The sequence below is a fragment of the Quercus lobata genome, chromosome 8 (assembly GCF_001633185.2).
Source record: "Quercus lobata isolate SW786 chromosome 8, ValleyOak3.0 Primary Assembly, whole genome shotgun sequence".
In the NCBI taxonomy this organism is placed as follows: Eukaryota; Viridiplantae; Streptophyta; class Magnoliopsida; order Fagales; family Fagaceae; genus Quercus; species Quercus lobata.
In genome coordinates this window covers 31,005,802-31,033,751 of record NC_044911.1, presented here as the reverse complement: position 1 = coordinate 31,033,751, position 27,950 = coordinate 31,005,802, and the positions used below count along the sequence as shown (strand labels likewise).

General features: G+C 34.9%; 3 protein-coding genes across 8 annotated transcripts; 1 reads left to right on the top strand and 2 right to left on the bottom strand.

The window, feature by feature from the left end:
• Positions 1–12,813: 12,813 nt before the first annotated feature.
• Positions 12,814–18,068, bottom strand: LOC115955056 (glycine-rich RNA-binding protein 4, mitochondrial-like). Of its 5 annotated transcripts, none has more exons than XM_031073097.1 (5): positions 17,740–18,068; positions 17,545–17,613; positions 16,800–16,906; positions 16,650–16,694; positions 12,814–13,162 (listed from the first exon to the last, which is right to left on the bottom strand). In XM_031073097.1, the coding sequence occupies exons 1-5, from the start codon at positions 17,870–17,872 to the stop codon at positions 13,109–13,111; spliced, it is 408 nt and encodes a 135-aa protein (XP_030928957.1). In that variant the 5' UTR covers positions 17,873–18,068; the 3' UTR covers positions 12,814–13,108. The 5 variants fall into 5 exon arrangements, with proteins under 5 accessions (XP_030928957.1, XP_030928953.1, XP_030928954.1 ...); XM_031073093.1 differs by having other exon boundaries at positions 12,815–13,162; positions 16,573–16,694; positions 17,740–18,065; XM_031073094.1 differs by lacking the exon at positions 12,814–13,162 and adding an exon at positions 13,202–13,615.
• A 1,059-nt stretch (positions 18,069–19,127) lies between these two features.
• On the top strand, positions 19,128–20,219 carry LOC115955730 (50S ribosomal protein L30-like). 2 transcript variants are annotated; one of them, XM_031074020.1, is made up of 3 exons: positions 19,128–19,221; positions 19,578–19,828; positions 19,913–20,219. In XM_031074020.1, exons 2-3 carry the CDS (start codon positions 19,637–19,639, stop codon positions 20,042–20,044), a joined length of 324 nt encoding a protein of 107 aa, XP_030929880.1. In that variant the 5' UTR covers positions 19,128–19,221; positions 19,578–19,636; the 3' UTR covers positions 20,045–20,219. The 2 variants fall into 2 exon arrangements, with proteins under 2 accessions (XP_030929880.1, XP_030929881.1); XM_031074021.1 differs by having other exon boundaries at positions 19,144–19,221; positions 19,622–19,828.
• A 201-nt stretch (positions 20,220–20,420) lies between these two features.
• Positions 20,421–23,277, bottom strand: LOC115955729 (protein NRT1/ PTR FAMILY 6.4). The gene is made up of 5 exons (XM_031074019.1): positions 23,026–23,277; positions 22,800–22,920; positions 22,495–22,712; positions 21,865–22,412; positions 20,421–21,461 (listed from the first exon to the last, which is right to left on the bottom strand). The coding sequence occupies exons 1-5, from the start codon at positions 23,026–23,028 to the stop codon at positions 20,585–20,587; spliced, it is 1,767 nt and encodes a 588-aa protein (XP_030929879.1). The 5' UTR covers positions 23,029–23,277; the 3' UTR covers positions 20,421–20,584.
• Positions 23,278–27,950: the final 4,673 nt, after the last annotated feature.

Genomic DNA, 27,950 nt, shown 5'->3' with positions numbered 1-27,950 from the left:
CCAATTTTTTAGTCTTCTGGCCTCTATAAATAGAAACTGAACCTCAAAATTCAGCACCTTTTTTTTTAAGCTCTGAGAGGCATGCGTTTTGGAGACTCACAAATTGTTGAAGTTAATTGATCCTCTCTGAGATTTGCTAGAAGAATTAGGGTTTTTAGGTTTCAAAGATAGCTAAACAAGTTTCTTTGAACCCTAAAACATCCTCTCAAGTAGAAGAGTGCTAATGCAAGAGGTTGCTTTCTAACCCTTTTGTTCGTATGTTCTTTCATCATGATGATGCATGCTTTCTTGTTTTAAATATTCATGTTCTGATTTGTTAATTGAGATTATCAAAATATGTTCTTGATTCTTTTATCATTACTATAATCTGTTCCTTAGTTTTAGTGATCTGCATGTACTAAATTGATTTTTAAAAATAAATAAAACGGATCTACAAATAAAATGGATCTACATCTTTCTTAGATGTAGATTTGAGTTTTTCATCAAAATAAAACAGATCTACATTTTTTAGATGTAGATTTGAATTTTTCATCAAAAAAAGGGATCTACATCTCATCAAAAAAACAGATCTACATCTTTATTAGATGTAGATCTGAATTTTTCTTAAAATAAAGAACGGATTTTGTATCTTCTTTATATACAGATCTGATTTTTTAACGCATGTAGATTTTCGAAATAAAGAAAAAGATCATGAATTGTTGTTTTGTTGTTTGTTTTGTTTGAATCATGTAACATGAAATTATTTTGTGAATGAGATCCTCTTCATAAAAAATATGTCTTTTTTCAAATATAGAAATAGATCTGATTTTTTCTGTTACATAAAAAATCATTTTTTTTTATCATCATCAAAACAGATCTGATCTTTTACAAAACTCAAAACCATTTTTTTCTATCTCTTAAAAAAACAGATTTGAATTTTTTTAACAAACCAAAAGACTTTGTGTTTTATTAATAAAAACAAATCTGAATTTTCTCTTCAAAAACTTTTTTTTTTCACGCATATAAAAACACATATGAATTTTTTTATAAGTCAAAATCAATTTTTTTTTAATCATTAAAACAGATCTAAATTTTTTTAAACAAAAGGAGGATACATTCATAAATAAATTTGTGTGATTTAATTTTTGTTTCACATGTACAACATATCATTCATGACATGCATAACATAGTATATTGGTCACAAGAGTCTAGAAGACCAGACTCTGTCTGGATAGAATGGGTGTCTAACACCTTCCCATTCCATAACTTAGCATCCGGATTTAGGTCTTTGGTTAAGTAGATATAACACTGTCTTTGTTTGTTTTTTGGGTAGAATGTAACTAGGACAATAAGCCATGTATTTTTGGTAGATTGTAACTAGGACCCCAAAGCTATGTAATTTTAAAGTTTTTCAAGATATGTAATATTTATTCAATCAATGAAGAGAACAATTTAGTCATGTATTTGTATATATTTAGTTTTTCTTATTTTTTGTATGAAAGAAAATAAGTGGCGACTCCATACCACTTACCTAAAAAGAGAGGGGCCCATAAGGTACCCGAATCTTTTTTTTGAGGGATGCTTTTGTCGAGGTCTCTCACAAAATGATAACACAAAATTTGGTGCATTTGTTGGGATGATGCAATATTATACCATTTTTAAAATTTACGGCTGAATAATAGATATAAGGATTTTTTTTTCATGAATATATATTAGAAAAGTTCAGAATATTGTAAACAAATTTTGATTTTTGAATCTAGAAGACTAGAACCTTATATATATAAAACCTTGGTTTTTTCAAGGACAGTAGGGGTCTTTTAGGCTGGGTTATTAGGAACTCAATTGGCTTTGTCCCAATCTAGGGAACACATACTTTGTCACAACTAGTACATAAGTTAGCTTATGTTTTTTTTTTTTTTTTGAGAAAAAAAATTAATTTATGGTAGAATTACATCACTTACAAAAGGGGTTTAACTTATAGTTGAATTACATCACTTACTCATGGATCCACCATTAGTACTAGGTGAAAAGTAATCATCACTTAACTACTACATACTTAAAAATGGTAGAAAAAAGTGTTCCTATACTTTCCTATTAATAAGAAACGATCAATGCAGGAACATAAGAAGTTCTAAATCCCCATATCTATACTCTATATAAAAAAGGACAATTGATGTGCTTGTGTTTGGCAAAACGACTACAAAAAGGATTAAACGGCATGAGTCATGTGTGTTGCGTTTTGTTGTTGCTCTTTCTGAAGGTTGTTTTGTTTTTTTGTTCACATTTTTTAACTTATCCAGTGCACTTGCTTTGATAGACACGGAAGTCAAAAGATAAGAATTGTGGTCTCTAATTACTCCTATAGATATGAGGAGAGAGAATGGATAGAGACAAGAGACAAGGAGAACGAGACAAATACATAAAGAGGGAGAAAGTTTGGGAGAAAGAAGAATAGTATCAAGTATCAACCCATATTTCCTCCTCCATTGAAAAACCCACTCACTCACTCACTCAGTCCCCATTTCAGCAACCTCTCTTAACCAGTCACCACTCTCAACTGTTTGTCTCTTGCCTTCAAGCAACTTTGATTTATTTTGGCATTGAACTTTTTTTTTTATTACAATTTTCTTTCATGCATGTGCAATTATTGGTTGGATTAGTATAGATGATGTTGTTCCAAAGAACAATAATTAATAAATAAATTGAATTTCATAACATTCAACATATTATATAAATGATAATAATTCACCTATATTAGAATTTATTATAAAATTAGAGAACAATGGAGAGATATTACCTCGATGATGTTTCAAATTAATCTCATAACTTTAGAAGCAAATTACCGTCAATTCATGTCTTTAGATGGCGGGGTTAAGGCATGGACTAAGTCACTTCTTGAGACGATACACGTGTCTACGGGGTTTCCGGTGTAATAGACTAAAATATTATGTGTGTTGCCCCGAGATACAACAACCTAGCTGTAGGGACACAGTTATTCAGCGACCCAAGAATGACGTTGGACTCGTATGTAAAAGGCCCGAACAATATAATTCATAGAGAGTGGGCTAGAAAGGCTGAACCTTGGTCGTCAGACGGCGGTTTAGTCATGATTTACATAGAGGCCCATACGAAGGGGGATTTAGCCTGTATAGCTAAACCTTACACAGATGTGGTTTGAAAGGCTTGTCTCCTCGGACTTAGTCCGAGGAGCGTCTCATCCTCGCCCTTCTTCTTTTTTATGGGGTTCCCCCCTTCCTTTTGTCTCAGCTCTCTTTTCCTTTTATACTAGTATTCCCTTTCCGTTCTTCACCTACGTGTCCGTTTCTCCTCGTTTGGGGTTACTCGTCTTATCAATCCATACGTCAGAGTGGTTGGGAAAAGCTGGATAGCATGGTATGAGTATGGGTTTGTCAGGCGCTGGGCTCCGCATTAAGGTGTTGGCAGCTTTCTCCCTTGTGCTGCTCTTGTACTGAATCTGTCCTTTTCTTCAAACGTTTTTGTGAGATGTTGGACGTGAAGTCGTCCTCGGCCACATCCTTGGGCCTTCAAGGAGCTTTCATCGCGCGTCCTTGGCAGTAGGGCTCCTCGGCCTGGGCTTTGGGCCCTTAATACAAAGTGGGCTGGGACCTCAGATTTCGGGCCCCACACTAGCCATTTTTGCTGATTATCCTTACAAGCCTATACTACTTGTAGGATAGAAAGCTCTCAATATAGTACATTCTTTTACCCAACATTAATGTAGTAGGGATATATATTTTTTCAAGCGAAGAAAAAAGACAAATAAAATGTATTATAGTTTTCTATTACATGAAAATATATTAGGGTAAAAAAGTTGTTCTCCTATATATATATATATATATATATATAATACATAGCTAGACATAGATATAGGACTATATATATAGAAAAGAAAAGTGCCATTAGGTACAACTCCACTCTATTAAAAAATAAAGAAAACGAGGGACATTGTTTTTCTAAGGCTGAAGTGGTTTCTCTATAGCAACTAAAGTTGGGTTTCAACTTTCTTTTGCCTAGTAGAATTGTGGTTGTCCCTTCATTTTGAAGGTTGTTTTGTGTGTTCCTTGGAGTATTAAGGGTACTCCTAGGCTATTGGTTTTTTTTTGGGGTCTTGGGAAACAGAAAATAGATTTGGTTAGCTTCTGCTTTTAGGGACTATGGAAGCTCTAACTCAAAATTGGAGTCGTCTCACCTTGTCAGAAAGGGAGGGTCCTGGACGTAATCTAACCAATGAAGATTGCTCCTTGGAGTTTTTCATCATCGCAAAGTTTCTTACAAAGAGAGTCCTAAATATTGATGCTATTGCAAAAACTTTCAATCCTTTATGGAGGTCATGTAATGGGTTCAAGATTCAAAATTATGGAGATCATATAATATTTTTCACTTTTGACAACAAGGTGGATGTTGAAAGAATTCTCTAAAGTGAACCATGGAGTTTTGATAAGCATTTGGTTGTCATGCAGCGATACGACAAAGAAGTTCCAGTTGGTGAAATCAATTTCGACAATGCAAGTTTTTGGGTCCAACTCCATGGCATTCCCCCACAATACTTGACCTTGGAAGCGGCTTTAAAAATAAGTAATATGATTGGAGAATTTTCCCAACCTAAGGAATTCAAGGAAGTTGATGGTGGAAATTTCCTGTGGCTCAAGGTGAAGCTAGACTTATCCCTTCCTTTGTGTCGTGGGCACCTCATCTCATTAGAGAATGACAAACAAATTTGGGTAAGTTTTAAGTACCAACGTTCACCGAACCTATGTTATTGGTGTGGTCGGTTAACTCATGATGACAAGGATTGCGAAATTTGGATTGATAGTAAGGGCACACTAAAGCCAGAGGACAGACAATTTGATTCAAGTTTAAGGCTCCGACCTTCATCATGACTAGAAAGACTGATATGACAGTCCTGGGTTTCTACTCAACAAAGAAGAAATCTACAGCTCCTTAATCATCCTCATCCATGGACTTCAATGAAACAGGGGAAGATTCGTTAAAAATCAGGGAAGCGGAGCAAGCCAGTGACTGGAGTAGGGGGGAAGGAAACGGTTCAGGCAATTTGATCGGTCACAATTAAGTGCATAATGCACATCCTGGAATTAATCATGCGATTAAGACTTAAACAGAATTAATGTAGAGTACAAACTCTGGCAATGAGTTAGCATTTAATCCCTAAGCCATTTTTGATAACCATCATAAAGTAGTTGATTTGCTTTCAAACACAATTACAGCCTTTTTTACTCCACATGCCGTTGTTGCCTCTGATGATAAGGATTTCAATACACGATTAAATGAAATTGATGCAGAGTTGGCAAAATACGACAACATTGAAGAGTCCAATCCCAATTCAAACAAAACCAACTCACGTGCCACAAGTATTGATCAAAACCATGGCAACCTAATGACTCACGTGACCCCAAAGAGTTGGCTAGTGTTTCAAACTTAGCAGCAAAACTTCGAGTTTTACCCACTTGGTTTCGTAAAACATGTGACGTTGGACTCTCTCAAAAACTTCCAGGACCTGAACTTCTCTCTGGTAGAAAACGCCAATACACATATTCATCAGATTCCCCTTCCAAACGACAATAAACAATCCAGGTTGTTCATGATGATTATTCCGAAGTGGTGGAGGCTGTTAATCAGCCCTGCCAAATCCAATGAATTGCTTAAGTTGGAATTGTCGTGGATTGGGACAACCACATGCAATTCTAGAGCTCATTGAGTTAGTGAAAAAATATTCCCCTTCTATACTTTTTCTCATGGAGACTAGATCAAAGGACAACCACTTAAAGAAACTTTGTTCGAAGCTACATATAGAGAACGTTTTCATTGAGCCAAGGGTCAACACAAGTGGTGGCTTGGCACTCTATTGGAAGGATGGAATTAATCTCAAAGTAATAAATTCAACACCAACATTCATTGATGTAGTAGTTAACCCAGGAATGGATGACTCCTAGCAGTTAACGAGTTTTTACGGAAACCCAATAACGGCCAACTGGGAACATTCTTGGGCACACCTTTGTTTGAAGATGGATTTGCCTTGGTTGTGTGTGGGAGATTTCAATGAAATCACCAAAGCCGAAGAGAAGAAGGGGGGTGCTTTACGACAGGAACATCAGATAAGAGAATTTAGGGATGCTTTAGATTTTTGTGGATTTTGGGATTTGGGTTTTGTTGGGTCACCTTTCACATGGTGTAATAATCACTTTGATGGAGAGATGATATGGATTCGGCTGGATAAAGGGGTAGCAACTCCATCATGGACTGAATTGTTTCCAACGGTTTGAATCCACCACATTGAAGGTACATTATATGACCATTGTCCATTGTGGTTATGTTTTGACGATGAAAGTGTTAGATTTTACAAGAAATCTAGGCCTTTTCGTTTTGAGGCGGTATGGTTGAAAGATGAAAGATGTGAGGAGATTATCAAATCTGCATGGGAGGGAAAAAATGTTGGGGAACTAGTTGACAAGCTAATGTACAAGGTTGATGCTTGCCATTTGAGTTTGCAAAAATGGAGTAGGCTTTCTTTCAGCAATATTCGCCGATTGTTAGCTCAAAAAAAAAAAAAAAAAAAAAAAAAAAAAAAACAATTAGCACAAGCAGAACTCATGTCGATGGCAGGGACTAATCATGAACAAGTTCGGTCTCTAAGAGGCGATGTGTATGACCTTCTGGTGAAGGAAGATTATTTGTGGCATCAAAGATCAAGGGTGGATTGGTTGAAGAGTGGGGATATGAACACAAGCTATTTTCATAGCCGAGCAACCCAATGCAACAAAAGAAACTTTATCTCCAAATTAATTTTCGACGATGGGTCAGTGGTGGTTGGTGACAAGCAGATTGGAGAGGTGATGGCAGATTATTTCAAGCAAATTTTTGCCTCCACTTCTCCCTTAAGCTTTGAGCAGATTCTTCAAGGAATTGACACAAAGGTTACCCCATTGATGAATGCTGACTTGACTTGGGATTACACTACAGAGGAGGTGGAACATGCCTTGAAACAGATGAAGCCATTAACAGCACCAGGACCAGATGGTATGTCTCCAATTTTTTTCAAGTCTTGTTGGAATTTTATTGGCAAGGATGTGATTGATGCTTCTCTAAAAATTTTAAATTCGAGGTCCATGCCTAATAGCCTAAATCATACATTCATTTCACTGATCCCAAAAACTAAATTGCCTGAAAAGCCAAGGACTTCCGTCCAATAAGCCTTTGCAATGTCCTATATAAAATTGTGTCCAAAACCATAGCCAACCATCTAAAAAAAGTACTCCCCAATTTAGTCTCAGAATCACAAAGTGCCTTCCTGTCAAACAGATTGATCTCTGATAAAATCCTTGTAGATTTTGAAACTCTCCACCACCTAAAATTTAAGAGAAAAGGAAAAACGGGGTTGATGGCCCTAAAACTTGACATGAGTAAAGCTTACGATAGAGTGGAATGGATTTTCCTAGAAAAATAAATGAAAAAATTGGGTTTTAATAGTAGGTGTATCTCACTTATCAGCTTTAGTATCAGATCTGTTTCTCTCTCTATTTCGGTAAATGGCGAACCATATGGTAATTTCACCCCTAGCAGAGGCCTCCGTCAACGGAACCCATTATCACCCTACCTATTTCTACTATGTGCAGAAGGGATACATTCTCTCATACAACAAGTTGAAAATTTAGGTTCAATCAAAGGAGTGTCACCCTCCTTTGTAGATAGTAGAAATAGATAGGGTGATAATGGCGATTGCTCAAGAGTGTGCCACTATTTTGGAGGTCCTACAACAATATGAAGAAGCTTCAGTCCAGCAAATCAACTGAGACAAAACACAACTTTTTTTCAGCCCCAATACAAACCCACACATGCAGGAAAATATCAAAACCCTCCTAGGGGTGGCGATCACTTCTAATTATGACAAATACCTCGGTCTGTCATCATTTGTGGGGAGAGCAAAAAACCAAAGCTTCAGTTACATTCGGGAATTGATTTGGCATAAAATGCAAGGCTGGAAGGAAAGACTATTGTCGCAAGGTGGTAGAGAAGTTTTGATAAAAGAGGTCCTTCAAGCAATGCCTACTTTCACCATGGGATGTTTCAAAATCCTAAAGAGTTTATGCAAAGATGTTGAAGCTCTAATCAGGAAATTTTGGTGGGGCTACAAGGGAGATAAAAGGAAAACACACTGGGTGGGATGGAAGAAACTATGCAAACCGAAAGGCCAAGGGGGTTTAGGCTTCAAGGATGATGAAAATTTCAACCTTGCTATGTTAGGCAAACAGGTATGGCGATTGCTCCACAATAAAGATTCCCTTTTCTATAAAGTCTTCAAATCAAAATATTTCTAGAATTTCACTATCCTAGAGGAGGGGGTGAAGTTGAATGGGTCATATGCTTGGCAAAGTATCCTAAAAGTAAGGAGGGTAGTTTGGTTGGGTTTGAAGTGGAGGATAGGAGATGGAAAATGTGTGAGAGGATCCGTGGGGATAAATGGCTTCCGGATTTACAAGCAAGCCGTGTGATATCGCCTCAAAAAAACTTCCCCAACAACACAAGGGTCTGTGCTCTTATTGACGAGGAAAGTGGCAGGTGGTTAGAAGATAGAGTGAGAGAGGAATTCCTTCCTCACGAAGCAGAGGCAATTATCAGCATACATCTAAGCACCACCGGCACCGAGGACAAGCTCATCTGGTCTGCCACAAGCAATGGCTGTTACTCTACCAAGTCCGCTTATCATCTTCTCTCAAACGAGGGCGAACTTTCAGAACCTGGTCCATCTAACCCGACGGCACACAAACAGTTCTGTAGGCAGCTGTGGTCGCTGAATGTGCCAAATAAAATACGGCATTTCTTATGGCGTGCTTCCAACGATTCTTTACCTACAAAGAAAAATTTGCAGAAACGGAATATCATGTCGGAATCGACTTGTGAGCGCTGTGGTGATGACACTGAGGATACGATCCATGGAATCTGGGGCTGCCCGCTGGTAAAAGATACTTGGTGGGAGCTGCAACAATGCTGACCTTTCTTGTGGGAAAAATTCAGGTGCTTCCGTGACTTGCTTTAATGATTCTTTGCGCAAAAAAAATCCGAGAGTGGCAGAGTTATTCGCTTATTTCGGATGGAGTATTTGGCACAATCGGAATGCAAGGAAGTTTGGGACGGTGACAGTGCCCATTGGAAAAATTTATATCGACGCTATTCAAGGCCTTCATGAATTTCATATGGCACAGGACCTAGCACCGATGCATGAAGCAGACTTTCATCCAACTCATTGGTTGTCACCCCCACTATCTTTCTATAAAATAAATTATGATGGCGTAACGTTCCAGGATTCGGCATTGGCGGGGCTGGGTGTGGTGGTACGATATTCAAACGGATGGGTCATCGCAGCTCTATCGGAACGCATCACCCTCCCTCCAACAGTTGAAGTCTTAGAAGCCTTGGCTTGCAGGAAGGCAGTCTCTTTTGTCATTGATTTAGACATCCACGACGTCGTGTTCGAAGGCGACTCAGAGGTCATCTTCAAACATCTCAGCTCTGACCAACCAAGCATGGCTGCCTTTGGCCACATAGTTGATGATGCACGTTCTCTAGCAGCGAGGTTGAGGAGTTTCCATTTTTCAAATACCAAACGCAAGGGTAACATGGTGGCAGATAAACTCGCTCAGTTAGCTAAGGTCTTGTATGAACCTAAAATATGGTTAGAGCCTAGAGGACATCCATAGAGATGCAGCTACTCTTGTAATTTCTGATAGAAATTTTCTGTCCTATTAATGAATTTTCACGATTGGTTTCTCAAAAAAAAAAAAAAAAGTGCCATTAGTTATTACAAACCATGTTTAATGGAATTAAATTAGACATAATTTCTTTCCATATATTATTTGACTCATCAAATCAATGATATAATACAAACGTTGATGTGCTTTGACTATCCTATAAATGGATAGTAAAAGGCAGTTAAATTGAACCAAAATAGTTGTGCACCTTAAAAAAAAAACGTTTGACATTAACAAGCCAATTAAGGCAATGGTTAAAACCAATTAATTAAAATAAATAAATATTAAATCACTTAAATCAAATATTAATCAATATTTAAAATATTGTATTTTATATAAAAATATTCCAACAGATGATACTGCCATTGGGTTTTGTAGTTGATGGATTACCTCGCGAATTAGATTTATTGTTTGGAATTTTAGTTCTTTAGTCCAAACAATATGTCCTTTCAACCGCATCTCTATATCCTCTCTAAGGTTAAAAGCCTACATATATTGTGTCTCCTCTTGTGGACTGTGTTGGGGCTTTTTATTTTTATTTTTTTAATATCAGTTTAATTTTATTTCGTAAAAGGTAGTTATTTGGATAATCAGGAAATAATAATCACCCATAATGTTTATTATGTTGTAGTTTCTTCAATATTTGGATGCAATCAAATTGGAGCAATTTCAAGTTATTAGGAAGCAAGTAAGTACCTTTGGATATTGGATATCAAATCTTTAATGATTTTGCATTTTATATATTGGCTGTACAAGATTCCTTATTCAATTTGTTCAATGAGTATTATTTAAATTTGTATAAAAAAATTTGCAATTTGAATGATTGCTATGAAAGATATCTTTTTAGTGGTAGGTTTTGGTTTAGAGATTATAAAATCAGAATTAACACTTTTTTTGACTATGTTGTTAAACAAATTTTATATCTGACAGTATAATGAGTTGTTGTGTAATGACAGTATATCTGATAGAGGGATTTTGTATTTTATACAGAGATGAAGAACTTTAGAGATAAGATTTGCATCAGCACTCAACTCAAGCCGCCACACTTCCTTTTTTGCTCAAAAATTACATTGGATCTTTGATTTTTAGGTTATAATATTTGATTAGTTGCTAACAAATTGAATATAGAGAAAATGAAATGTTTGATATTTGTAACTTATTTGGGGTTTTTTTTTTTTTTTTTCGTGATATAAAGTTTCATTGCTATTAAGGTATTGTCAAATTGATTCTCAGTCTCTATATTCTTTGCTGTTGCTTTAGGTTTTAAAGAAAACATCCAATGCTTTTCAAATTCCACAGTCCAGGTGATTCTTGTTTCCGTTTTCCTTGCATTGATTTTTTTTTTTTTTGGGGGGTTCTCTTGGAATATTTTTCAATATTTGTGGCGTTATCAGTCTACGTAATTTTTGGTTGATGGCTTTTTCAACAACTTGTTGGGTAGGGGTGTTCACCAAACCACATAAACCGCAAAGATCGCACCAAAACTGCCTGCAAAATAGCATAACCGCACCGCATCGCAAATAATAGTGCACCGCACCACATCGCATGGTGCAGTGCGGTTTGTGGTTTTATAATAAGAAAACCGCACCGCATCACACGACACCCTCTCTATATATTAATATATTTAATTATTTTTAATATTATATATATTATTAATAGTTTAATAACCCTAATTTTCCCCAAAAAAAAAAAAAAATTGATAACCCTAGCAAGTGTTGATTAAGAAAGCTAGCCCAAAATAAAGAAAAACTAGCTCAATAGTTTAAAACTTGGACCAAAATAAAGAGAAAAACTAGTTTTGGACTGGGTAGAAAAACTAGTTTTGGACCAAAATTTGAAATATATACCAATTTCAAATAATTTAAATCGCATTTTATACACCGCACCGCATATGTGACCACAAAAATGAGGTGTAGAGCTGTTATGGTTTTGGCTAAATTCTAAACCGCACCACACCGCATATGTGACCATAAAAATAAAGTGCGGTGCAGTTATGGTTTTAGCTAAACTGCACCGCAAAGTACGGAGCTAAAAATGACCTAAAACCACATTGCACCGCACCACGAACACCCCTATTGTTGGGTATTGAAACATCTGTAGAGACTAACATTACTTTTTGGGTATTTATTCTTAGGGGTTAACATTCTCTGTACTTTATTGTTGGGTATTGATACCAGTCCATTTCCTTTATCCCCATAAACCCCAAAATTCAATGAAATCCTATGCTTAAAAGTTACCTTGGATAGTTAATCTTCAAGCTCTTTGGTGGATTCTGAACTGTGAATGGTTCTGTGGGGATAGAAGCTTTTTTTCTTTGGAGAAACAAGGTGATAGAAACTTAATTAAAATGTGATAGAGAGTCTTTATAACTTTTTTTCAATCTATTCTGCATGGTGTATATTTGTTCATTTCATCATGCATATCAATTTTCTATGTCTATGAAATTTAATCTTATTTTAATATTTGATCTGGTTTCAGGGTGAGATTGATGATATAAGTTCAAAAGAAATACATTCTATATTCTTTAGGTCCTATTTCATTTTTGTAAGTTCATTTTTAATAATGCTGTGTAATATTACATGCTTTTTACTTAAGCACTTATATATTTTTGGTCAATTTACTTGACATTTATTTATGTTGCTTATCTTTTCTCAAGAATCTAATATGACTTTACTTTTGCAAACCAACAAAAAGATTAGTAAAAACAAAGAGAATTGAGTCTACTCCTCTAGGCAAAGCTCAAATATTCCATTTATCGACGCCACTTAAGCATCAATTATAGCATCTTTAGATTCAATTAAGTTTAGAAGTCTTGTATTTGCTCACTATTATATGTTGTAGGAAATGTAGATTTCTAGCTATCTTTGAAACATTGATCTCTCATGTACATTATGCACTTCAAGCTACCGTTGTATATAAATTATTAGTGCACATTCTAAATGATATAAAGAAATTAATTATAATTAAAAAATAATGTGAGAGAATTATAATATTATTTGTTATTAATATTCTCTAATTGTAATTTACACGTGATTCAAAACTAGTGTTCAATAATATAATTAGTGCCTCAGTACAATACTGCAATACAATGTGACGTTATGCACATCATGATTGATCTCGGGGCCTAGTATGTATAGAAGCAACCCACCTCTTTAATATCTAGTTATCTAAACTGTGAGGAAGTTCGGTTTTTATGGTTTTGGCCCAATCATTGGAGTTCGGGCTGAATCACCCACTCTTGAAAGAGAAAAGGCAGGTCAGAGTTACAACTTACAAGTGATAAAGCTTCATATGTAGCTGTCCATAATCAACATCCACATTCACCTCTCCAATCACCAAACCCTTCACCATAGAACTCCATTAAATAGTTGGGCACAAGTCAAAGGTCTCAAAAAACCCTAGTACACAACACAAAATCACATAAATACTGTCTCTTACATCTAGCTAAAAAAAAGAGAAAAATTGAGGATTTAAATGGGAGAGGACCAAATCACAACTGGTACTACGTGTGGCCTATTGTGATCAGGGATTAAACAGATGGCTATAGCATGCGCATATGAGCATGGAGTGAGAAGGCACTGATTTTATATTAGAAACGTGAGATTAAAAACAGTGTTTTCATTTTATGGCATAAAATGTTCTGACAAACTTTCATAAGCGAGATCAGGACAATTTGAGAAATAGAAAACGTAACATAAATTATACAACCAGATCAATCTAGTAGCTTTTGCGTAGGATACAATAAAAGGGTAACACAGTCCAGATTGTTAAACATGCACAAATAATACCAGTTATGGCAATGACCAAGGAAAAAGGTTAAAGCGATGAGGTGATTTGAAGATTGTAAAGACCTGCGGAGGCAAATTGGGACTATGAGCCTAGATACAGAAGCATAGAAATTACAGAAAAAAGTAATTTAATAAATCAAACTACTAACCTCTAAAAATGTTTTATGTAAGTCTAAGATTATTGATGAAAATAGTAATCTGAAGAAGAATAAGCTTTACTGCCTCTATTAATGACACTACTTGAGAGGGAACAACAACAATGGTTGATGTATTCTCTAAATGATTCAATTCCTTGATAAAGTTCAAGTATCCTAAAGACCAGTGAATCAGTCACACATAAATGAAACTATAATACCTTCCAGAAAGTAAAGAAATACTAATCATACTCTCAGAACTCCCATTAAACTACACAAACTTTATATATGTTCACCAGAAAAAATATTGCATTTGCCTTTCCCTCCCAAGTGTGGCTGGGCGCTGGGGGCAGCAGATGTATTTGTGTATGTACTTTTGGTAAGTAATTAAGGAGAAGGAGAGGAGTAGATGAAGGCCTTATACGTGTAAGCCCCAAGTCTTCTCCAAAAGAAGTGCTCAACTCCCAAGGTAGTTTAGGCACTTGTAAAGCCAACATCCAACTCCCACCTTATAACTTTGTGCTTTTATGAGTGTACTTTAAGCAGGCCTATCTAAGCTTTAGTTGAATTCAGAGGCATGATCATATGTTACTAAAGATGTGAATGTTCTATTTTCTCTCAAACATTTTCTACTCCTATTTTAACATTAACATCTTCAGTATAGTATTTGAACCTCACTATTAGTACTAGAATTGTAAGAGTAAGGTTTCAATTCCTTACATCTTTGACTAAAGCTCAACGAAGCCTTTAATACCATTTAGTTATTATAAAATCATTGGCTTGAGCAAGTCTCAATAGTGCTCCATACAAAAGTGCCATATACTCTAATACACACGGAGACCAGGCAAAAGGCAACTTTTTATTACCTAAAAAGGTTCAACAATTATATTATGATTCCAGATTAAGTCCCACGATTTTAATTTTTTCAATCAAAGTCCCAAATTTATGCAATTGTTTCAATTTGAAGCCTCTGTCCATCTTCACTATGCAATTCATTTATTTTGGGCTTGAGAAAAATGGAAAACCATTAATTAAACTCTATATCTCAACTGGGGCTTGTTTATAAATCAATTTGGATGCCATTGAAGAGAGAGAGAGAGAGAGAGAGAGCTTAAAGTGAGACAATGGTTGCCAAATTATTGAAACTGATTACCTAGGTGAAACATTAAGTTTATCAAAAGTTTTCCATTTTTCTCTACTCTGTTACTGCCTAGAATACTGGAAATGAATAAAAGAGATAGATAGGGGCTTCAAATTGAAACAGTTTCATAAGTTAAGGCTTTAATTGAAAAATAAAAAACTTGGGACCTAATATGAAATAGGGTATAAATTTATGCCTTTTTATGTATATTTCCCTCAAACATATGGCAGGGGCTTATTCACTTCCTGCTAGCCATTCAAAGTAGTTATGTCTGCAACACTGCTTACTACTTTGGCCCTCCAGTATTATAATCGTTCTCCAAAATTTTAAAACACAGCAAAAAATTTCAGGAACGTGCTCAATAAGCACTTCAACAGGGAAATGGTCATAAGAAGATCAGATACACAATGTAGACAATCAAAGCATATTTATTCTATAGAATTTTTCAATCCATAAAGAGAAACATAGAGGGAAAAAAATGTAGTATTGTGAAGCCTAATGTTCTCAATCGGCACAAAAGCCAAATTTTCTCTCCTCTTTGAAAAACAATAATTTCATAGGGCTCCAAGAAGAAAAGAACATGAAACTAGGAGATAAGTCAACATAAATTTTTTGAAATTTTAAAACTTTAGAACCTAGAAGGCCGAAGGGCATTATCCAGGCTATGGGTTCTTTGCGTGAATGAACCCAGGACTAATAAAAGTTGAACTTTTACGAAATTCACACCCTGCTTAAGAATAATTTCTTTGGCATAATAAGTCTCACTTGATAAACTAGTCTCTAAATTTATATCAAGGAAAGCACACAAATAATACAGGAAGGATCCAAGAATAACATATTTATTATTATAGCAAAGAAGAGAAATTTGTGGTGTGGTAGATAACAGAAAATTGTTTTCAAGGGCAGAACCAGAAATTTCACCCTATCTCTCTCTCTCTCTCTTCTTCATTTTTTTAGGGGGGGGGGGGGGGGGGGAGGGAGGATGGCCCCCAAGCCATAACATAGTTCCACCCCTGATTGTTTCCTAGTGAAAAACTAAAACAAAAAAAGGGGGGCAGGGATACAAAATGACAGTTGAAGAGGGTTGCTGAAATGTGTGTGCACAAATTTTCAAATAAGTTAAAAAGTGGAGAAGAATGAGAAAAAAGATCGAGTGACACCATAATATCATTTTATTTACTGCCACCTCCACAGAATAACACACACAGACATGCCTAAATATGGATCAATTGTTTTCTCGTTAATTTACACTGATCAAAGAAGTTTCACAGTAATAGCTAAAGAAACACAGAGCCCATTGTAATTGCTCCAAAAAAAAACATGGAGTCAATGGCCTTCAGCCCAAATGGTATTGACATCTTTACCGGGGGAGGGATTGGGTTTTAGTAACCAAAACAGGAAGGCAGTTTATCCTATGGGGAGAACCAAGGCAGCCAAGGCTGAATGGCCACAGAGAGAAGGGTTTTGGAGGGAGGGGGTCACTTGGCAGCTGGAAGTGAAACCCATGGTTCTGATGCAGTTCATCAGACCGCTGAATTCCAGTTTACAAAATCTTCTATCTAAACCAATTAAAAAAGCATTCTCAATTATCTCTGAATTCAATACATTAGCATATAAACTGATTGATAGTTGACTTCTCACATTCACCATTCATTTTACTTTAGGGATGAAAAGCATCATATACAAATTAAGGATATTCCAGCTCTCATTTGTCATTTTTCACCAAAGATATTGACATAAATTACCAGGGCATTTAAGTATTGCGAGTTGCGATATCTCCAATTTTTGAAAGATGAGGAACTACAACAGGACCACCACGAACCTTTTCAAGAGCAAAGCTTATCCGCAGTGGTCGACCTAACAATGCCTGAAACCAAATCCACCACAATCAGCAGTATTAATCAATAACTCACATAGAAGATACTTTGGGAATTTCATTTAAGGTATATGATTCTTATAAGCACAAGCTAACCTTCCCATCCATAGCATCCTTTGCACATCTTGCATCATCTTCCTTTGAAAAATTAACAAACCCAAAGCCTCTAGACCTTCCGGTGTCTTTATCATAAAGTATATTCACTACAATTCAAAACAATCACATAATTTACACACCATATTACTTAAGAACAAAAATTCAACATACTTATATGGTACATCTAAAGGAAACCACTTCTGATATCATCACCATATATAGTAGGAGTAACCATATAATTTTATTTTAGATTACTATAGTTAAATCACTAATACTTTTATGAGTTTTTCAGTACCGGATTACTATAGATATTTCCTAAATGCTACATTCACCAGCAAAGACATAACTATTTAACTTGCTTTAAAAAAACCCACCGCCTATAAAGAGTCCATTGATGCTCCCTTCACATATCAAGAAAGCACTTGAAAACCCAAGTCTGAACGAGCGTGTGCTAGTGCATAATCTTGTTAGTGACTAACTTAATTAGTTGACTGTGTGACTACTAGAACATCCATATCTACATGAGAGTGTATGCATGCTAGTAAATTATAATAATTCCAGTTTGTACTTCTTAAACACATGTATTTGGCTAATACATCTTTAATTAAAGAACATTTTCCATTATTTAACAGCAAAAAACTGATTCTTTAACAAAAACCAATGAAAGTGGAGATCAGTCAGACTTTTTGTCAAATAACTTGTCAACAACATAAGAAAATATGCTTGAGTATCGTTTTCACATTACCTTCAGTGACCTCTCCAAAGGAAGAAAAAGCGTCAGTCAGGGACTTCTCGTCCACTGACCATGATAAACCTGATAAACCCAAAAGGCACCGTCATTATAGATATATATAAGCATAACAAAAAGCACTAGGACATTGAGTTATAGTTACAAATGTAGTATGTGTTTGTAGAGAGAGAGAGAGAGAGAGAGAGAGACCTCCAACAAAGAGCTTATTGTTAGGGGGAGGAGAGGAGGGTGGGGAAGAATAGTATCGCAGTTTTGAAGCTGGGCAGTTGGCCTTTGTTAGTATTCTTCTAGCAAGGAACACCATACCCATAGCGTTCTTCATTGTTCAATGTTTTCCTTCTTCGCTTTGTTTATGATTTTGATTTTGAGACCAAAACATGGAATGGAGCCAGTCCACAATCGGGATTTGTTCAGGTTGAGGCTGGGTTCGGTGAGTTAAGTGACCAGAAAATGTTACGAGGAATGACGAGTTGTTAGCCTCAACTCTTTCAAGACATGTTATGCAACTGTAAAGGCGACAGGTTTGCCGTAATAAATCTTATCATAACTTAAAAACCAGCCTTTTTTTATTATTATTATTTATATGTACAAGAATTGAAAAACCACTATCTTTTTTTTTTTTTTAAATTCAATGGTTCATCAGAGAAGGAAGATTTAAATCTTGAATATCTTTGTTAGTTACATTAAGAAGTGCCATAACTTTTTTCATTTTCTGTTTGTTTTTTTCTTCTTCTTTGTTTCACTTTTTTTTTTTTTAATTATTATAATTATGAGTAAGGAGATAGAAAATAATGATTATGGTTGTTGCTGATTGGGCCAATTTTTTATTAGGCCAGCTTGGGTAAAAGTATGGAAATGTTCATTTATCAATTTAATAGAATGGAATATTATGAACTGTTCTCCTCCCAAGAAGATACTATAAATTAATTATATTTTGTTCCGCCATGAAATGTTTTTCAAATTTTCAAGTATTTGACTTAACTAAAAATAATTAGTCAACCTAAAATTAATTTTGATTTAACTAGCAGTATAAGTGTTGTACAGTACCTCCTAGCCCTTGTGTATATCAACCTAAAGAACAACCCATAAGTGTCTATAATTGCTACTTTACATTACTCTTGTCATTGTCTTTCAACCAAACAACCGTTGATTGGTAAGCCATCGTTAACGTCTTTAAAACAGGAAAAATCGGTGCAAGATAGAGCCATGTTGATAAGAGAAAACAATGTCATTTGAAAAGAGTTCATTAGTTAGTGGTAATTTTCTTTTTCTTTTTTTAATTCGATAGTTGAGAGAAAAAAATATTTAAATCATGGATACCTATGTTAGAAATATTAGAAGATTTCAACAAGTTAAATTACAAAATTCTTAACTTCTAGTTACTTGTTACTACTTTATTGCGTCAAAATTTGCCTGAGTATTTGATAGGTTAAAGGGTTAAAACTAGTTAAAAACCGTAGACAATTATTAATACTAATTTACTAAAAAAAAAAAAGAAGTTTGGGTTTGGCAGTAGTGGGCTTAAATTTGAATGGGCCTTGAAAAAAAAACACTCACACTGTTACGCTTACCTCTCTTCTTTCTTGGCTTCATTCTCCATAAGCCCTCGCCTCCATCATCGCAAGGTTTGAGCTTAGTTGCGAGCTCGAGTCCCACCCACCCCCAAGCCAGGTCTCTCTCTCTCTCTCTCTCTCTAGTTTCTTCATCTGCTTTTATGGTTTAAGTCTGATGTTTTTCTTTTTTCTTTTTGTTTTACCTTGGACTATTGGTTAATTATGGTTGAGTTCACATCGAGAGATAAATTTAAAAAGAAAACGGATGAAAGCTAATTCCATGTGTATGAGACCCTTAATCGTGCATCAAGGAGCCCAATACTTTGATTGGGATGCTTGATTTTACTATTTTAGCAATTTCTATGTTTGCTATACTGCTTTGTCCTTGTCCCAAATTTCTTCTATTGAATAATGGTGATATTTAACCATGGCATAGAAAGTGAATTATGCTCCATGCAATTTTTATATATACAGAAGGATATTGGAGTAGTGCTTAGAGATTACCGTGGACTGTGTAGATCAAAGGTGAAGACATGAATGCATTCAAGGCTTACAAAGCCTGTGCCCCAATCGCATGGAGCCCTAACCTATATATAACTTTGGTGAGGGGAATTCCAGGGACAAGGAGACTTCACCGGCGCACTTTAGAGGCATTGCGTCTGCGCAAGTGCAACCGAACTGTCATGCGATGGAATACTCCTACTGTCAGGGGAATGCTCCAACAGGTTTCAATATTACACTGAATTCATCCTTTGCTTGAAATTGCGTATCTATACTTGTTCTGATTAGTAATTTTATAACCCAATCAGGTCAAGAGATTGATAGTGATTGAGACGGAAGAGATGTACAAGGCTCGCAAACAAAAGGAGGCAAACCACCTGGCTTTACGTCCCCCATTGGTCATAAATCACCTACCTGCTTCAGCAAGTGATTCTTCGTAAGGGTCTATGCATTTTTTTCAGTGGTCAGCTCTAAGCTTTTTATATGTGGATTTGTTGTTAAGTAGACAGTTTTTCCAGAATCGTTGCCAATTCAGTAAGCTTGATGCTTTGTCTAGTTTACTAAAGTATCAATGGACCCAGTTGTTTATTAAATTCTATATTTTGTTTGAGTCTTGTGATTCTCAGCTGGCAACATTATCAGGTTAGAAGTTGCTCTATGGAGAACTCCTACAACCTGGTACCCTTTTAATTTATATCTGCAATTTAGTGAATGGTTTCTTTTGATGAATGCCTGATTTGCAGATGTAGTTAATTAAGAATGTTCATGAACATTGAGAACGCACATTAATGTGACATTTTCATAAATCACAAAATATTTAATAGGGATCAAATGACCGATTACCATGTGATGATTTATGAGGGTGAAACACATTGATTTAACAATATCTGGGACCAAACAGTACTACAAGTCCCTTGAAAGCATACAGACATGCTAGGGTCCCTTGAAAGCATACATACATGCTAGGGTCCCTCCATTGCCTAAATACTCACCTTCTCTTCTGTTTTATCAACTGTAAGACCATTTAAAGTCTTAAGCTCCTTTTCCCCATTGTCATAAGTACTGATATGCTGCTTCTCTTTGTATTGGTGTCTCATTGCAAACGTAAGAAAAACTAAGAAATTCAGTAATCCGAGCACTGCAAGCAGCCAGTAAAAGTTGTCTACCCTTCCCATGTTTAAATCGCTCCTGAGCCAGCTCTTGTTGGTCACTTTTTCCACAATAGACACCAACAAACTGCTAACAAAGAAACCCATGGAGATGGTGCTTAGGAAAAGCCCTGTGCTCATGGATTTCATCCTCTCTGGTGCCTCTCTGATGAAAAATTCAAGCTGTCCAACATAGACAAAAGCTTCTCCAGCACCCACTAGAAAGTACTGAGGTACTAGCCAGAAAGCACGTATTTTGTGATTCTGTTGAACTGCAATTTCCCTCCTCTGTTTCTCAATAACTGCAGCAGCAACCATAGCTGCTATTGAGAAAATGAGCCCAATCCCAATCCTTTGAAGGCTTGTTATTCCTTGGACTTTGTGGGTGATTTTTCGAGCAAGAGGGACAAAGAGTTTCTCATTTAGGGAAGTAAAAAGGAGAATGGTGATGAAAAGAAAAGTAGAGAAAGAACCCGAAGGAATATCAAAGGAGCCTATTTTACGGTTCATGAAGGTGGCTTGCTCTATGGTAAAGGTAGTCATTTGAGAGTAGACTGTCCAGAAGAGGATGCATGTTGACCAGATGGGCATCAGCTTTAGTACCATTTTCACCTCTTCAACTTGGGTCACAGTTGACACTATCCAAGGGTTGTTTTTGTTTTCACTGGCACCGGCAAAACCATCCAGGATTGCAGCCTTGTCAAGACATCTAACCATTCACAAGCACAGGAAAATTATTGTTGTTAAAATCAATGAAAATATTGCCCAAGAGTTCATAGCTTCTTCAATTGCAGATGAAATATGAAATGACTTGTAAAGTTCTATCAAGTTCAGTAATGTCAGTTTCTTTTGGATACACACTATTGTCAGTTTTTTTAAGACATTCTCTTCTCTCCCCGCGTGTGTGTGTTAAAATACTTAGCATTCTTAAATGATAAAGTTCAGCAATTTTCAGTTCTTAGATACCATGTGATTTACACATGATGTATTATTTTATTTACTCTAAAATCAGTTAAACATTATGAAAAGATGCTGAAGGCCTGAATTATGGTGTCACTTCATTATTATTATTGTTATTATTTAAGTTTTAACTGCTGGGAAGGCATACTTACTTGAACTTCTCAGTGTGTGGAACCCTGGAGCTTTGGTACTCATTCAGAAGGCTGGGGTGAGAAGGATATGGATGACCCCTCTTCTTCCATGCCAAGATTAGTACCCTCCATATTACAGTCAAAGGGCTCCCTTGAGGCCTCTTAAATCGGTACCATGGTGTCCCACAGAGTAATACAGCAACAGCTATGACCATTGTCCCTGCTGAAATTCCATACCCCCATCCTCTACCCACGTTATCCTGTATGTACACAAGCACTATTACAGAGAATAAGGACCCAATGCTAATGCCAAAATAGAACCTATTGAAGAAGAAGATCATGTCCTTTTCTTCCTTGGGGTCGTTCTGATCAAATTGATCAGATCCAAAGCCGGAGACATTGGATTTTATTCCTCCACCACCCAGTGCTATGATATAGAGCGCAGCATAGAGCATAGCCAGTTGCTGGCCATTGGCCTCAATACACAGATGTTGTTGATTTCTGTAGCTATCACATAAAGGGGGCCTCATGCTAGGAATGGTTGTAGCCAATGTTAACAAGGTCACCCCCTGGTGCAAGGTAAGGAGCATCAGCAGTAATATTATATATAGATTTGAAACTTGTGGGATCATATTGTAGCTTAAAACTTACCAAAGCAGTTATGGCTCCAAAGGTTGCAACTGCCAAGTACCGGCCAAGTTTAGCATCAGCCAAGAAACCTCCTAGGAGACCAAGAAGATTGAGAGTGCCCATGAAGTTAGTCACAATGGTTGCAGATTTTGCTGATGGAATATGCAAAATTTCAACCAAATATGTCACTAAATTCATGGATATGCCCATCACACATATCCTTTCAGACAGTTCAGTTGCTGCACAAAAATTGTGATGGAGTTCAAAAACTGGCCTCAGAATAATGTTAAGACACATGAATCATGCTAGTAACAACCAAGTATCACCTAGGATGAGCCCTGCAGCCAACCATCCACCTGTCTTGGACTTGTCCACAGGGTTTCCTCGAAAATCTACCACAGTTCCATCATTTGCACCATCTTTGTCACCATGTGTAACAACCAAAACCTGTTACAATTAAGATAAGAGTAGGAGAAAGAGAGAAATCATTAACAAATTTATTTCAATTTAGCAGTATACTATAATCTTGGATTTGTTTGAGGAAGTCGTTACCATTTTTTTTTTTTTTTGGGTGGGGGAGTGGGGGGGGTGGTGGTGGGGGAAGGGGAGGCAGAGAAAGACAAAGAGGAAGAGTAGTGGTATTGTTTCAGCTCTAGAGCTTAAAAGGAAGCAATAGTACAAGATTGCATGATTAGGGTGAACCTTGCAATAGCCTCCACAACTTTTAGTGGGGAAGGGTAGCTTGATTTCATGAACAAATAAGTCATGTCTACTTATAAAGTTGTACAATCTTGTGGTTTTGGTGCTTGCAGCTGAAAAAACTTTAGAAAGGACAAATCCTTCATATCAACTACTAGATCCTTATCTTTATTGCCTTTATAAACAAAAACAGAAAAAAGGAAATCAATGTTTTTCATGTCGGCTTTGATCATATACCCAGTTGCTAATTACCCTATATAATATAAATAATTACTATTGTTTGTTCATTGGTGATATGGAGAGGCTTCATTTGATGTTTTTCACTGTAGAAATCATAAAAACATTCGGAGCTATTATCCCTTTTTACTGATATCATTTCAGAATTTAAGTTATATCACAGAATGAACAAATTCTTTTCAGTTTTCAGGCTTCAACGTATTCATGATCACCATCTGCTCTAAATGGTCCCCAATATGACAACTATCTGCCAATACATGTTAATGTTATTGAATTTGACGGAACCGAAAAGTTTAATGTACTAATTCTAAAAATATAGAATTCTATTTTTCTATAATTATTTGAAAATTAACACAAAATTGATTGATGTAACGGACTTAAACCGATCGATGAAGTGTCTACTTGGAGTAAAATGACAAATTGTGTTGATTTGATTTTTAACCGACATAAACTGAATAGTATTTGCATGAAGTAATAAGCTTAAAAAAAAAAGTATTTGCATGAAGTACTTGGAGTAAAATGTCCCCATGGACAATGCGTGGGGGCTATTTCCACCGTATTAATTTTGTTCACGGGTGGATTCTAGCTAATACAGAGGTAGAATTTTTGTCGGCCTATATTTTAGCAAATAATATGGCAAATCTCTCTCTCTCTGATTTTTCTTATGTACTACACAATTCAGACAGAACGTTGGTCTGCAGCTTGAAATTGTAATCTAAAGGGATTGAGGCCAATTGGATTATTAAAAAAAAAAAAAAAACATAAGTATTTGACAAACCCACACAATATTGCTGCAATATCTTTATAGTGCAATTGAGGACTAGTTAAAGTGACTAGTAATGTAGTTGCTTGCACTGGAAAAAAAACACTTTATTTATAATGTGAAATTACTACCTCTCAAAATATTAGTGATATTCATTTTTTTTCCCGAAAAAAAAAGTGCTATTCATAAATTTTCAGTTTTACTAAAAAAAGGGATTTGCTTGATTTGGCATAATTCAACAATCGAAAAGAACAAACGATTAATACTAGTATTATAACTTTTAACACAATTTTGTCATAATTTATCTACGTAGCAAGTTATAAATAGTGAAATTATGAACTGATAGCAAGTTATGACAAAAACTGTTAACTAGGGTCTGTTTGGATAGAACTTATTTTGTTGAAACTGAAAACACTGTAGCAAAATAATTTTTAAATGTGTAAATCATACCGTGGGACCCATTTTTAATGAAAAAATTGATAAAAAGTGGAGTTTGTGAGACCTGTAAACAGTGCATTTATGCATTGTTCACAAAAGATTGGTCAACAGTTGCGGTTGAAGAAAAAAAAAAAAAAAAAAAAAAACGCAGATGCAGCACTTAAACGTGCTATCCAAATATACACTTGGATCCGTTTGGATTGAGCTTATTGTTACTGAAACTAAAAACTGAAAACTGAAAACACTGTAATAAAATAATTTTTAAATGTGTAAATAGTACCGTGAAGTCTATTTTTAATATTTTTTAATGAGTAAACAGTGTCAGTATAGTGCGTGAACAGTATATTTACTGTTCATAACAGTAAAATTTGTCCCGAAAATCAACAAATGCGAGCCCAAAAAAAAAAAAAAAAAAAAAAAAAAAAAAAAAAAAAAAAAAAAAAAAAAAAAAAAAGAGGAGAAAACGCAGCACTGGAAACGTGGACGCAGGATTCATCTGAATCCAAACGCCAGAGTAGAATCGTGCGTTTATAGAATTTCCTGTTTCTTCTTGTTGATTCGGTAACGTTTCATTGCATGTGATAGAGGGTCAGCTCCTTAGGCCCCCCCGACTTTTTTTTTGGGGGAATTCTACTGAGCGTATGGACCAATTGCTGTCAATTATTTAGAAATAGTGCTTCTACGTTGTGATCGATAACGAAACGTCAAGTAACCATGATGTGGCCTTTAGTTATTGAAGCTTGTAGATTCCTCCTATGAATGATTGATTTCTATAGTGCTTAGACTTTCGAGTGTAATTACTAATCTGTCTAACATTCATATTAAAAGTTAATGTGCAATGCATAATTCAGCCAAAAAAAAAAAGTGCAATGCATAAATATCTTATTTTTATAAAGTCAAAGAGAGGTTTTTTTTCTTAAAAAAAATTATTAAAAGAAAGTTTTAACCTATGACGTATGCTCGTGACGATAGCTATTTATTATCAGACTACGACATCAATCGATTTTTAGTATAGACAAAAATTGAACTCCAGATCTTTTATTCAATTATCAAAGATAGTTAAGTCTAAAAAATGTAATTAGTAAATAGTCTTACATTTTTTTATTATTAAAAATGATAATTCCCAAACTCGATTGCGTAATCTATTATTTTCGGTGGAAAGTATTTGCCATTGCACAAATACTTGACATTTTTATATTAATATTTATTATTAAATCAATTCAAAATATTGATGGATATAAATTTGTTTTTACATAAAAAGTAGGCTAAACTTTCAAGAAACTGGACAAGCTTTTTTTTTTTTCTTTTTCTTTTTTGATAGGAACAGGTCCCCATCCCCAAAAATGTATACAAAGGTATCAAGGCCCTATTAGAAAATAAAGTCCCCTAACTAACATTGTACAAAATGGTTCCAAAAGTCTACAATATATAATCTAGATATATGCTTTCTCTGTTCTAGTTTGTTTGTCCTCTGTTCCATTTTAGGATGTTCAAAAATATTGCCCTGTTTCTAAAAGTAAAAATTATTAATTTACTAATGTTCCTATTATATCCCTACTTTATTTTCAAAATTATTTGAAAAGAAAACTAACAAATATTTAAAAAATCAATCTAATTGGGGCACCTTTTTAGTTGCTTCATTAAGAATAACTCTTTAAAAAAATTTAAAAAAAAAGCTAATAAATTTATTTAAAGGAAGTTTTGTAAACTTATACATTTTTATAAGGTAGACAACACAATAAATAATATTCCCTTAAAAAGTTTAACTTTTCAAACATAACAAACAAATTAGGACGGAAAGAGTAATATATAATAGCCGAAGATGTTTGAGTATTAATTGACCTTCTAATATTTTGCCACGTAATAAATTTTGGTAGCTTCACAATTTTCCACATAACTTTTAATTTATTTATTTATTATGTCAAAAGGAGAATTTTATACTTCTATTATAATTGAAAAGTTTTAAACCAACTACTACTCAACAACGTGGAGAGTTTTAAACGACTATTATGATTAAAAGTTTTAAAACAATCTCTACTATAGTTTTAAACCAACTACTACTTAGCAATCTAGAGAGTTTTAAACCAAATGGACCTATTACAATATATATTCAGCACCACATTAAAACCATTTATGTTGTTTTTGCTCTTTGTTTTTACAAATATATTATTCTTCCTCAAATCTCAAGGTATCTTTTACATGAATTTCTCTTCATAGTTACTTTTGTTTATCATCAAGTTGCACCTAATGTAATTTTTTTGGGTAAAATTGTTATGATATGAATAATATATTATACTTTGCTTTGTTAATTTATAAGATGATAATAATTTTCCTTAAAAATAAAAAGGGTAAATTACATTCACATACCTTAAGATTTGTGCTAATGCCAACCAGGTCCAAGATTTTTCAAAACTTACTAATTTGATCTCTAAAGCCAACTTAGTCAAGGTATGTTAATAAAATTTACTCCTTAAAAAAAAGATGATAATAAAAGAGTGACCAGCTTGTTTTTATTTGTCACACAAAACTATACTTCCTCCTTCACTCCTTCTTTTATATATATATATATATATATATATATTGCTAATTGTAGTATTGAACAAAGGAAAGAAATTTAACATTTGCTAAATATCGGGTGCATCACATGGATTAGCAACTAGTATATTTAACACCGAAACTTTTGACTTCTTCTAATGTTGACACATAAACTTTAGAAAGCTCACATTTTTCCATGTCAGTATTTTTTATTTGAATTTAAAATCTCTATGGATTCCCTATAAAATCTTTTATATACACCCTTAATTAGAACAATAATAATTTCATGTACAATCACAATTATAATAAATAAATGTCTATTACTAACTAAGGCATGGGTGACTCACATACACTTTAGGGGGGTTATATATATATACTACTTTTTTTTACTAATTTAATTTACCTATAAAAATATATATTTTGCACACCTTGACTTAAATCTTACACACTATGATCATAGATCAAATCAGCCCAAAATCAAATAACAACACAAACTAGTCCATCCCAAAACTAAACAACACCACAAATCACAGACTATCTCAGTATCTCCAACTCTAAGAGTAAAGAATAAGTGTTTGTGAATTGTGAGTCTCTCTCTTAATTATAAATTTATATTATATGTGTGTGTGTGTGTGTGTGTGTGTTTGTGTGAGTGAGTGTTTGATGTTGTTTGTGTGCGTTGTTGTTGTTGTTGTTGTTGTTGTTGTTATTATTATTATTATTATTTGTTGTAATATTATTTGTGTGAACTGTGATATGTGTGAATGTATAGTATAAGTATAGTATAACTTTATATAATTTAATA